The sequence below is a fragment of the Daktulosphaira vitifoliae genome, unplaced genomic scaffold (assembly GCF_025091365.1).
Source record: "Daktulosphaira vitifoliae isolate Bord-2020 unplaced genomic scaffold, ASM2509136v1 Scaffold_2, whole genome shotgun sequence".
In the NCBI taxonomy this organism is placed as follows: domain Eukaryota; kingdom Metazoa; phylum Arthropoda; class Insecta; order Hemiptera; family Phylloxeridae; genus Daktulosphaira; species Daktulosphaira vitifoliae.
In genome coordinates, this window is record NW_026099573.1 from 46,126,719 (window position 1) to 46,140,380 (window position 13,662).

At 28.6% G+C, this 13,662-nt stretch overlaps 1 protein-coding gene across 4 annotated transcripts in view; it reads right to left on the reverse strand.

Annotated features, from left to right (window-relative positions):
- Positions 1-11,964, reverse strand: part of LOC126899129 (dynein axonemal heavy chain 3) — a 236,275-nt gene extending 224,311 nt beyond the window's left edge. For all 4 annotated transcript variants that reach the window (XR_007702488.1, XM_050673685.1, XM_050673684.1 and 1 more), the window contains exons 1-4: positions 11,834-11,964; positions 7,936-8,069; positions 7,647-7,874; positions 6,798-6,886 (exon numbers count right to left, since the gene is read on the reverse strand). Coding sequence is in view for 3 of the 4 variants with exons in the window: in XM_050673685.1 (XP_050529642.1) it covers positions 6,798-6,886; positions 7,647-7,874; positions 7,936-8,069; positions 11,834-11,837 (455 nt within the window). In the remaining variant the exon portion in view is untranslated. The remainder of the gene's footprint in view (positions 1-6,797; positions 6,887-7,646; positions 7,875-7,935; positions 8,070-11,833) is intronic.
- Between the last annotated feature and the right edge of the window lie 1,698 nt (positions 11,965-13,662).

Here is a 13,662-nt window from a genome sequence, read left to right on the forward strand (position 1 = left end):
AAAAAAAAATTTCGGACTTTATTTTATCTTCAAGGTGAAAATGGCTACCAAATGCTATTATTGTGTGAAAATTCTCAATTTTATTTTTTACATTTTTTACATTATAATGCTATAACTTATTGAAAAGTGTATTGATCAATATAATTTTTTTGATGGGAAATACTATTTTCTAATGATCTCTTTTTTATTCTACATACTTTGTCTTAATCAGGATATTAATAAGGAACTAGCAGTTTATGAAGCTTTTGGAATAATCCACCAATTTTTTAAAATTAAACACTATCTAAAGATTTGCATCGAAGCGTTTTTTTTTGATAGTGATTTTAATCACTGTCAGATATCATTATACTTGATCCAACTATGCCACGTCACCACTGTGCCGCGACCCCCCCGTGCTGGGTTTTTTTTTTTGTATCAGATAAAGAAATTTCCCCAGAATATGCTTGAGTTAAATGAGTGGAAATAAATGATTGATTTGTAACTCTTCTCTTGCGCACATAAGTTTTTTTAAAAGTTTCATCTTCAAATGAGGTTTTATAAAAAAATGCATCGGGGTGATCCTTCTCTACTTTGAGCATTTTGATATCATGCCATTTAACTTGGGTCTTGTCTTCATCTAAACTGAAATTATTGCCCCACGATTCTTGCAAAACTTTAACGTCGTAAAATTGTTCGTTCGTCATTTCTACAACTTTATACGGTCTTCCTGTTTTCTTAGCCGTACGAATTAAAGTTGAATAAGTTTGAGGTGTATAGATTGGGTTTGATTTTAAGTATCTCTTAATTTGTTTTTCGATAACACTGTGGACATTATCGCCTTCGTTTTGAGAGTGACCACGTATTAAAAATTTATGCGTTATCGATTTAACTCTCAAATTTATAACAGCATAAGCATAAACAGACAACAAATATTTGTTTTTTTGTTGCCCACCGCAATTATCTGAGTAGAAAATTATATCAATATCTTTGCCGATATTCTCGTCTATTAGAGCTTTGATATAGTTGAGAATACAGCTACCTATTTCGACTGCTCCCCTCGATGCTTCGGTCTCATCCCAAAAGTAGCAAACAACGTTTTTCACATTTAAGTCGCTAACAGTAAAGTTCATGCAATTGATCCTTGACTTATAAAAGAAGAGTGATACTTGTCCTTTTGGTACCTGCATAACAGCTTGCAAATCATACACAGCTACAATGGTACCGTCGATCCTTTGTTTGTCGTTTTCTTTTTCTATCCTTGCCAAAGTCTTTTCTTTGAGGTGCTGTTCATAGTTCTGGTATAATTTTTGTTTTTCTTCGTCGTTTACGTTCACAGACGTCGCACTGATCTTTTTTTGGAACAAAAAATGAAATATTAAAATCACTATTGAATATCCTGTAAAATGTTGATACCGTAGCAAAAGGCAAACCGTAGTTTTCGCGTATTGATTTATAATCCCGATATAAATCCGCTAGGCTTTTATCACTACTTATGAATTCTCTAGTTGTTTGAGCTCTTAAGTAATGTGATTCAATCCGTGGAATAGAATTTATAAAATCTAAAACGCTTTGCTTAATTTGTGGATCTATTGTTGGTTGATTACCATGTTTGCCTCTTAAGTCGCCTTCTATTACACCAAACTCTTTTTTTTTGGAAAGGGCCGTTTTAATAATTCTATCGTTTAAGTCAAGAGTGGATTTGAAAAATGTCTTGCAAACTCTGATTTTTGACCCATTTATATAAAAATAAAACGAGATATTTAGAGCCCTTAAATTTTGTGTGCTGGAGTACCTGTATTTCGGTTTTATTTCTTGTGCGTGTCGTACTATAAACTCTCGTTGTCTTTGAAGATCAGCTAGTTCCCAGTATGCATTAAAAATTTGAAGCCTTGTAGGTTCATCGAAATTGTTTCTACAACTCAGCCGACAATTGTTTCCACAGGGCGAACGAATTTTTCTTTCTGGAACTTGTTTCTTTGATTTAGACGAAGAGTGGTAGGCTTTGCCTGAATTTCTTAACATTTTTGCAACTTTATTTTTCCACATCGATGGTTTTAAAACTCTCTTCTTTCCCTTTTTCTCTTCTGTGATAGGTTCTTGTTCATGAACTCCAGACGAAGCAGAATTTCGAGAAAGATCTACATTTTCATTTTCAGTATCAGAACTAGAACAGCTGCTGTTATCAGTTGACGAAACGCTAGAGCTACTGCTAGTTGAAGATGAATCGGACAAAGGAATAATAGAAGGAAAAAATGGTTTTTTTTTATTAGCCGGCAACTCAAAATTAGGATCCTTATCAGAATCATCATAGTCACTTTCGTTACTGTGAATCGGTGAAATAAAGTAATCAGTTTGTTCATTTTCTTTTAAATATACTGTAGGGGATATAGAACTCAATGTAGTTGGCTGCATCTCCTTGCATTCTGATGAAAAATTAAAGGGGACTTTTCCCTCAAGTTTTTCTCTTGCCAAACTGACTAATAAACGCACACGTTTGCTCATATTTCTAAAACATAGATATTATTATATTTCTCTATAAAATACTCTTGATAACCATCAATACTGTACCAACTCGAAAATAATCAATTACGAATCAAACTATGAATATTTTTATTTAGTAATTTCAAAGATCTATTTGAACTCTAGAAAAGCATTAGCTCACCTTATTTCAAGTGCATTATTTTCAAAGAAATAAGAATTAATGAGAAAAACAAATCTTTCCAGCAAAACTGATGTAACTAATAATATTACTATTTTTACTTTAAAACTGAAAGAAGTCAAAATAAACATAAATATTTTCACTTACCCGAATAACTAAAACCGTCGCAACTCGAAATCAAGCAATGAATAGTTGTAGAATAAAACAATTAGTATCACCAACAAGGCATCAATTTAAAATAAAACTTGAAAACTACATAAATATTTTCAACAAGACTGTAATAATTTGAAATGAAACACTTTTGTTTAATTTAAACACATGACCTCTGTTTGATGTCTGGAGATTAACTAAGAAAACAACCGTTTTGTTGGTGGTAATTTTGTATGATTCATTCGACAACATGTACTTACACTGCCATCTGACGGATAATAATAAAGATAAAGATAAACCTGTTTTGTTGTTTAATGTAATTTCATTTGTAGAATTCGAATATACGTTTAACTAAAAACACTAATTTTTTGAGTTGATACTGTTTTGATATGGGTGTGCGATAAGTTTTATATTTTGATGGATTACGCACATGCATACAGAATGTGTACCACTTACTCCAGCTTAAATCACCTTTTAGGTCTTAATTCAGCAAATTTAGTAAAACCAATTTTGTCATTAAGATTTTCCGTTTTTTAATTTATATATAATTCTTTTAAGTTACACAAAATCAATCTTTTCTGTTTAGTAATTTTTGTACCATCAGCATCTCTTATATTAATGACGTCTTTCATACCGGGACATACCCTGTTATAATCGTCATTATGATAAAAGTCATCAATATTTTTTACTACATTCGAATCAATTACTCGACCAGGTTTTTGAACGACAATGTCAGATAAAAATCGACTAATTTTTTTACCTTTTTCACAAAGTATTTTGTGGCACCAAACTCTTCACGAATTTTTGAAACCGACGAAGATTTAGGCAACAGACTTAAAATTCTTATGTGTTGGCTAGTTTCATTGTTTCATTAAATTTTATTTTTAAGTTATTTATTAAACTTTCATACTCTTTAACGACATAATTATCGTTAGAAATAAAATGTGTGCTATTGGAAGAAGAAGAAGGAATTTCATAATTTCATAAGAAATTTTTTTTTTTTACTGTAGTACTTGTAGCTTCACCTTTTTTTTTTCAAAAATAACTGGTCGATGAGTTTTACTTAGGTGGTTTAATAAAACTGGTGATATACCTAAATTGTTATAAGCGTTATTTATTGTTTCTAAATTATTTTCTATAGACTTATACACGGGTTCATCATGCTCAACGCTCATATTCAAGTAATCAGCGGAATCTTTCAAACGTTTTAAAGATGTTTTACATAAGGTCTTTTCAGGTATTAATTCCAAATTTGAATATTCAAGAACGGTTTGTAGTTTTATTTCAATCAGACCTTTGTGGACAGTTATTTTATGTATATTAAACGGATCAGAACATTTTCTACCGAACACAAAATAAAAACAATCTAAATTTTTTTTTACTGTGATACTCATAAATTGTAGTTAAAGAACAGTTTATTCTACAAGCAAGGAGTTGTTGGTTTTCATTAGAAAAATAAAAAATATTTGGTTATTAACACCGTAAAGAGATTTGTGACACTCTTCGTTCACTGATATACTGACTGAGCATTCCATAATAATAAATTTAAACTAATTATACTCAAAAACAATAGTTGAAATCGATTTTATTGACACACAATTAACTAGTCACAATAATAAAAGTTATACATTGACTGGACTGCTCAGTGACACACAATTGTAATTTTATATGGACAATCATGTAATATTTAATAAAAATAGACAACCAGTTTTAAATGCTATTTAAAATTGTCATATTACATGAAGAAATTGATACAAAAGTCACTATAAGTAATATGATAAAATTAAAACCCTATGTATAATAAACACAACTGTTTCATCGACACTATTATACTTTCCCTTAGTACTAAACAAGAACAATAATTTTAAAAATAGTTGCTTACAATGGTATGTAGTATTTTATTTTCGTGCAGAATAAATGAAAAAATAAAAATAAAATGTTGAAAATTACGTATAGTTTGTGGATTTACCATAATACGCAAATTGTAAATTTTGTAAGTTCTATAAGTGGCGTTAAAATTATTTCTCCGTCATCAAATTTTCACCAGATATTTTAATTGCTTAAAGGTAAGTACTATGTAAATTTGAATAAAATTCATTCAGTCACTTTTGTGTAATGAGATGATAAAGTTGGCTATTTTCAACAAAACATGCGTGTTGAAGACCGTAAAACGATACAAAAAAAAAATCGCGGCACAGTGGTGACGTGGCATAGTTGGATCAAGTATAATGATATTTGACAGTGATTAAAATCACTATCAAAAATAAACGCTTCGATGCAAATCTTTAGATAGTGTTTAATTTTTAAAAAATTGGTGTTTTATTCCAAAAGCTACTTGATCTGCTGGTTCCTTATTAATATCCTGATTAAGATAAAGTATGTCGAATGAAAAAGGGTTTATTAAAAAATATTATTTCTCATGAAAAAATTGTGTGGATTCATAAACTTTTCAATAAGTTAAAGCATTATAAAGTTAAATATAATATAAATAATAAAATCGAGAATTTTCACACGAAAATAGCATTCGGTAGCCATTTTCGCCGTGAAGACAAGTGCAGAGGTCAAATTTTTTTTTTTCAAATTAAAGTATATTACATTAGCTTTAATTTAAGATATATATAAAAGTGTCAGACCTTCCGGAACACTTTCAAAAGTTAAGTTGAAAAAGTTCTACTTTCTATATGCATTTTTTATATTTGAAGCCCCCCCATATATAGGGAAATAGTCTGATTTAAAAAAAAAGTATATCCAATGAAAGATGTATATAAATACTACTTCTCATGAAAAAATTGTATTGATCCATACATTTTTTAAAAAGTTATAGCACTTTAAAGTAAAAAATGTAAATTATAAAATCGAAAATTTTCACACAAAAATAGCATTCGGTAGCCGTTTTCACCATGAAGACAAGTCCAGAGGTCAAATTTTTTTTTTTCAAATTAAAGTACATTACATTAGCTTTAATTTAAGATATATATAAAAGTGTCAGACCTTCCGGAACATTTTCAAAAGTTAAGTTGAAAAAGTTAATTTTTTGTGAAAAAGTTGTCATTTTAAATCCCCCCCTGTGGGCAGGTTAAGTGTCAGATTTACAAAAAAAATATACCAAATGATAGGTAAAGACATCAAGCATCTATATAAAAAAAAATTATATTGATATGTTCATTTTTGAAAAAGTTACGGCAGTTTTTAGTAAAAAAAATTGAAAAAATTTCGAAAATTAGCGATTTTTAAATTTGTAATTTTTTTGGAGGTTTCCCCCATTTACGGGGAACGAGGGAAATTTTTTCAATTTTGAAGGGTAATGTCTTCGACTAGATACGATTTGTGATCTTTTGACGTATCGTTGAAAGAAATCCGTTCGGTGAGAGCTGAGAAAAAGTGGTAACAGACACAAAAAAAAAAAAAAAAAAAACACATCATAGTAAAATACCTTCTCAGCTTCGCATCGAAGCTAAAAAAAACACATCATAGTAAAACCAATACCTTCTCAGCTTCGCATCGAAGCTAAAAATTATAAAAGAGAATAAATAAAAGAACAAAAAAACTTGTATTAAAAAATTTTATAAGGGCGAGGCCCTTATACCTGTTTATACCTGAGGTATAAACGGCGGCAGCGGCAGTAGGAATATACAGGGTGTTCAGTAAGTCAGGAAACGGGTTTCTATTGTTCTCATTGTTACAAACAATACGTAAGGCGTATGGCACGCGGGCGGTATTGGTCAGTCAAAAAAATTTGTTTATATATATATATAATTGTTGACACGCACGCGTGTACGGGTACGAAAACCAAAAATATAAAATTATACAGGAATAGTGTTATTGGCGTGTGGTGAGCAGGGTGTGGTGAATGCGTTACGACGTCTAGTCTCAAGGTCATAGACGACGGATACGCAAGAATAGTAAAACGTGCCGCTTAGAAAGTTACAAACACACATACATGTGAAACTAATATAAGCGTGTTAAAAAGAAGTTATCAAAAACTAAAATTAAAAAACTAGTATCATACTTTAATGGCGTATAATAATTTTTCTTTAAGATTTTTTTATTTTCAAGAACATTTGACTTTTCATTATAATATTTTCCAGATAGTAATTCCTGAAAAAATTAAAAAGTTTAAAGGCGTTCAGTTAAAATATATTTTATATAAATGACTAAATAACAATAATGATCAGATTTACATTCTTCTATTTCCCGAATTTAACATGCTATAGAAGGTGGTGGCTCCCTTTCACATGTTAGGGAGTCAAAGGTGATTCTTGGCTAGTCCAATGATGGACGGAACAAAAAAAGAACAAAATAGATAAAATTAATGAAAGTGTATTTAATAAATCTCGCATAAGTCATCGGGAATCAAAAAAAATGTTGAGAAGTACAACATTTTTCATTTTATAGCCTTTTTATTTTAACACAAAAAATATGTAACTGTTATTAATTTATCTTGTACGTTAAGATTTTTATGCTGTATGTTGAAGCGGTATAAAATATTTTTATACATTTTAACATTGCCAATAATACTGAATTCTTCCTATCATAAACGCGGTGACATTCACTCCCCAACATAGTCAGTCATTCTAGAGCGATACTAACCTGCACCATAATTGATAACTATACCGCTAAGGTCATTAATCATCTGCCCCCTTGCTATTCACATAATATATATCACCGTAGATATTTTTAAGTTAAAATTAGTTAGTAAAATATTATTGTCGAAAACTTAGTAGTAAATTTTGAGTTTATGATTTTTTGCTATTTTAAGATTTATGAGGGGATAATTAATGGACATATATTTATATATATAAATATAATTAATTTGTACTTAGACGATACTCAGTTGAAAATAATATATAATCAATACCTCTAGTGGAACGATCCCGGGTTTATGTAATTTTTCAATTTTTTTGTTTCTTGATACATTATTTTTATGTTTAACTGTTAGAGATTTAATAAAATGACCTTGATCATTAAAGTTTCTTTTATTTAATGTCTTATATGACTCCCTGGTATTTTTATGCAAATATTTTTCAAGTTCTAATCTGTAATTTCGCCCTATTGACATTGAAGGCTTTACATCGATAATTCTATGCTATAAATAATTATTATAATTCAATAAAAAATTCTATTAAAACTAATTGAAGTAAAATTACACAATAGGGTACAGATTTTGTCCATGTATGTTGACTAAACAATGGTGGATAATCCAACTTCTTTGTTGATAGTTCAAGTAAGTGTTTTCCAACAACAACAGGTTTCTTAGTTTCATTGTTTGCTCTTTCATTAACTATTAAATCATAAAATAATTATTAATGATTAATTTATAATAAAGATATAATAGAATACACAATATAGATTATAAAAATTTGTTATACTTTGACACGGCTCGCGTCGCTTCGTTATACACGATTGCCCCGCGATTCGTGACACCTTTATCAGCCGTCGCCCTACTATGAGTATTTGACTGACCAACACCGCGTGTTATACGCTACGGTGCAAAGTCCAGCAAATGCCGCACGGCCGACGAGACCCGCCGCAAATGGTGCGAGAGTCTTCCTCCCGTTGTGAAAGCGACAATGTCGACCAACTGAACCGCACCCGCGCACCGTCGCCTACAACGCTGCTAACAATTTTGCCGTTTAAGGATTACGCCGGACATCGCGTCGTCGACGTCAACGAAAGTGCCGCGATATTATGCGAAGATTATTATTACTGTGTTTATCTTTTCGGTTTGTTTTATTTTTATTAAAATAATGTGTTGTCGCTCATTTAATAAACGGCCCACGGGTCTCTAGCCTCAAAACCAGTATCGACCACATTTTTGCGACATAACTTCTATGTTATAATTCACTTTATAAATACTATTTTACGCATATAAAATAATTTTATATGAATTGAAGTCTTGTTAATTGATTAAAGAATATTTTTATTAATCAATATTAAATAATGAAACAATTTTATTTACACACACATTATTTGTAGTGCAATTTAATTGTCTGTTAATTAAAAATATAATTAAAACTTTAAAAATATAAAAATCATTGTCCATAAAAGCATCAATGCGTTTTGAAAAATATTTTTAATAAATTGATTATCTAAACTAGATGAAAGTGACCGGAATGTCTTTCTTTTCCTAATCATATATTACATTTGACAAGAATATTATATATTAATACTTCTTAAGTTTATTCCTTATGCATTGTAAGGGTGTCAACTTTGTTTTATCAAATGAAAACAAAAATTTGGAAATTTAATAGTTTTCATTTTAATAGTAAATGGTATTTGAATTTTTAGGATAACATTATTCGTTTATTAGATATAAAACTTTAAATTTTCAAATTTTTAAATTAATTTACATGTATAATACACGAATGATGAAAAATACAGGTAGCTAATTGTTTTTTTATGATGTCAATGATTGCAGATACGTAGCATTCATTATCAATGGTGTAGAAAGGCACATTGTTGTGGGTTTATAAATACGCCAACTAAAAATACAGAAAGCATATCTATTGATAAAGTCATAATTGACAAAAAAAAATCAATTACTACGATAGCGACGTCATAATATAGCTATTAGCTACCATTATTCGTGAACTTTTGTGTATTATAATAGTTACACATTAGGGGTTTTAAGCGTGTGCGGCTGCGATAAAAAATTGCGAAAAATTAAACTGCTGCGTTAAAATAGGCCCATACATACTATAAAAACCGAGCCGCTGATAATGGCGTGTTTTATTTTATTACAGTTAGTGGTATTAATCAAAATTAAACATAGGTAAATACATGTGTCCATTATTATCATAATATAATACACTTTTTCTATCATATCCTATTAATTTCTATTTTCGTTTCACAACTTCTTTTTCAATTTAATTAAAAAAAACAAGAAATTCATAATAAAAGTGAAAGAAGAAAAATCTTTGTGGAAAATAAGTAAGCTCATTAAAATTTTGAAAAAATTTAGTAAAAATTAAAAATAATCAGTCCAAAATTTTATTTTTAACATATTTTTTTGGTCCTTTAAAGTTGATGAAAAATTTTTGATAGTTTTGTGAAAGTTTATAGTAAAAAAATTGAATATGTTGCCATAACTTTTTTAGCTTAATTGCAAGATTGAAATTGATATCATTAAATAGAAAATTTTATGAGAATTAAAAAAATGGTATTTTTAAGACTAATATGCAGTTAGGAAATGTTATAATTACTCTTTACGATAAATAAAGTACTCTAAGATGTATAGTGACAACCGAGTATTGAGAATGATTAATGATACAAAGTACTAAAAACGACTAAACATTTTTTTTCTAACTCAAAAATAATTAAGAAAAAAATGTACAAAAATTCACTCTCCCATGTGGGTTTAGACCTCGTATCCCATTGTATAAGACATACGTTTCCGGACATGTCAACTGCACTTCGCATTTGTCGGAAGATAAAAATGGCTATTTAAGCTAATTCAAAATTTCAAGGTTATTTTTTTCGATTTAAAACAAACAAAAAAATAAAAGGAGTTTAACTTTATTATATATAAATTGGATTTATATAATATTCATGAAAATTAGTGCACTCCCCTTGTAAGGTATTTTAAAATAAAATAAAATAGAAAACCGAGCATTTTAACACAAAAATAGCATATATTTAAATGCGGTAGTCATTTTCACTAAGAAGAAAATATATATTTCTAAACGAAAATTATTGTTTTTGTTCAATTCAGCGGCCATTTCTCCATAGAAGAAAAGATTTCGGAACACATTTTTGTTTTAAACTTATAGTATTTATCATAAGCTTTAATTTAACATATATTTAAAGCTCGGTGTATTTCCGGAGTATTTTCAAAAGTTAAATTGAAAAAGTTGTACATTTTACTCGAATTTTAAAAAATGTTACCCTTCCCTTATAAAGGAAAATTTTTCAAAAAGTTATAGTTATCTAAAGTTAAAAAAATAAAATATGAAATCATAAATTTTAACACCTAAATTGCATGTTTTTTAACTACGGCAACCATTTACCTATGTGCAAATGGTTGCATTTAAAACTACGCAACCCTAACACCAATTTGGTCAAAACTGAAAATAAAAAGCTACCAAACGTCTCAAATATTGTCCCTATCTCCTTATATGAATTTTAATTTGTCTGAAGAAGATACAGGCAATTGTGTACACCTTAGTTACTAGTGAGAGATAACATAACAAAGTTAAACTATTGTTTTATGTTAACGGCAAAGTAAGGTTATATTTTAAACTTTCAATAAATATAAGTTTTATGTAATGTACAATATATTTGACCTGAATCTTTGTAAAGTTGGTTAGTAGGTATAATTAAGTGAGACGGAGTTGGTTGGCTATGATGAAAATAGACAATAGACGAATAGTTAAATAAAATAAGTTAAGTTATTAGCTATATAAATAAGACAAAATTGATAGTATCGAAAAATATGTCTATAACTATATGGCCAATTAAACACAACTGTCCTTTGTTAATTCGACGTCAGTAGATCCAGGCTACAGACAAGTAAAATTTTCACATCAACATCTCCCTCTNATATAAATAAGACAAAATTGATAGTATCGAAAAATATGTCTATAACTATATGGCCAATCAAACACAACTGTCCTTTGTTAATTCGACGTCAGTAGATCCAGGCTACAGACAAGTAAAATTTTCACATCAACATCTCCCTCTATAATTATTAATATGTATTACGAATTAAGTAAATAAAATAAAACGAATATAATATAAGTGAATAGAACAATAATAAATTTTTTTACATCTAGGTATCCTTTTATTACATTTTTAAAGGCTCAAGTTGTTTTTTATGAATTCTCAATAATTATATCATTGAAAATCCTACAAGGTTTAAAAATATTTAAGTACTAATAAAAGACACATAGCTTTTATCTTCATTATTTTGTATAAATAATGATTTATGAAAACATTATTTTCTTTGTCTTAAATAATATCAAAAAGTAGATTTATCTGGTTGTTGTCGCAAGCCATTAAATTAAAATCTCGATTAAAAATGAATATACATATATATTTAATACTTACTCATTTTAAAAAGTTTACCACCTTCATTAATTCTGATGTTATATTGTAATGTGAATAATACTTTAATGTTAAAATGATAAAAATAATTTTGTCTTATGTGAGGGTGTAAGCGTTGTTATGTTTTTAGTAAATGTTTTATGTATTACTATGGTTTCTATCATATAAGTATATATTATAGGTTAGCTCCGAGAGGGTTTTTAGTATACATTGCCACATTTATATGAAAGAGAATTTTAATCAATAATTGTGTCGTAATATGCCTAATGCTTTTCATTACGCATCTTACATTTATTAATGAAAAAGTTATTATGTATGTATATACATCTTTAAATGATTATTGTATAGTATACAATAATCAATTAAAATTTTGCATACTATTCAATGTATACTATGCATCTTATCTTAAAATAATAATCATGTTATATTCAAATTTCATACCATAAACTATAAATCACTAAAAGCGCTGACGACAACAACCCATGAGGTAATTAATAATAATATAAAAATCAAATTTTATACAACAAACTATACATTTTCTAAGAGAGATATCTATTGAAGCTCTAAACTTTTAATTTTCTTAATTGTTAAATGGTTCCAAACAACTGAAATATTATATTTTTACTGTTACAAATTTATAAAAATTTTTTTTAGCTTTGATGCGAAGCTGAGAAGGTACTGGTTTTACTAAGATGTTTTTTTTTTTTTTTTTGTCTGTTACCACTTTTTCTCAGCTCTCACAGAACCGATTTCTTTCAATGATACGTCAAAAGATCACAAATCGTATCTAGTCGCAGACATTACCCTCAAAAATTGAAAATAATTCCCACGTTCCCCGTAAATGGGGGAAACCTCCACAAAAATTACAAATTTAAAAATGGCTAATTTTTTCCATTTTTTTTACTTAAAAGTGCTATAACTTTTTCAAAAATGAACATATCAATATAATTCTTTTTTTTATAGATGCATGATATTATTACCTTTCATTTGGTATATTTTTTTTTTATATGTGACTCTTTACTTGCCCACAAGGGGAGATTTAAAATGACAACTTTTTCACAAAAAATTAATTTTTTTAATTTCAATTTTGAAAATGTTCCGGAAGGTCTGACACTTTTATATATATCTTAAATTAAAGCTAATGTAATATGCTTTATCATGAAAAAAAAAAATTTCGGACTTTATCTTATCTTCATGGTGAAAATGGCTACCGAATGCTATTTTTGTGTGAAAATTTTCGATTTTGTATTTTCCATTTTTAACTTTATTATGCTATAACTTTTTGAAAAATGTATGAATCATTACAATTTTTTTATGAGAAGTAGTATTTATATAGATCTTTCATTCGACATACTGTTTTTTTAAATCGGACCATTTCCCTAAATACAGGGGGGATTCAAAACATAAAAATGCATATAGAAAGTAGAACTTTTTCAACGTAACTTTTGAAAGTGTTCCGGAAGGTCTGACACTTTTATATATATCTTAAATTAAAGCTAATGTAATATACTTTATAATGGTAAAAAAAAATTTCGGACTTTATTTTATCTTCATGGTGAAAACAGACATTAAACTTAATAAAAAAAACCCAGCACAGGGGGCTCGCGGCACAGTGGTGACGTGGTATAGATGGATCAAGTATATGATATCTGACAGTGATTAAAATCACTATCAAAAAAAAAACGCTTCGATGCAAATCTTTAGATACTGTTTAATTTTAAAAAATTGGTGGACTATTCCAAAAGCTACATTATCTGCTAGTTCATTATTAATATCCTAATTAAGATAAAGTATGTAGAATGAAAAAGGGATTATTAAAAAATATTATTTCT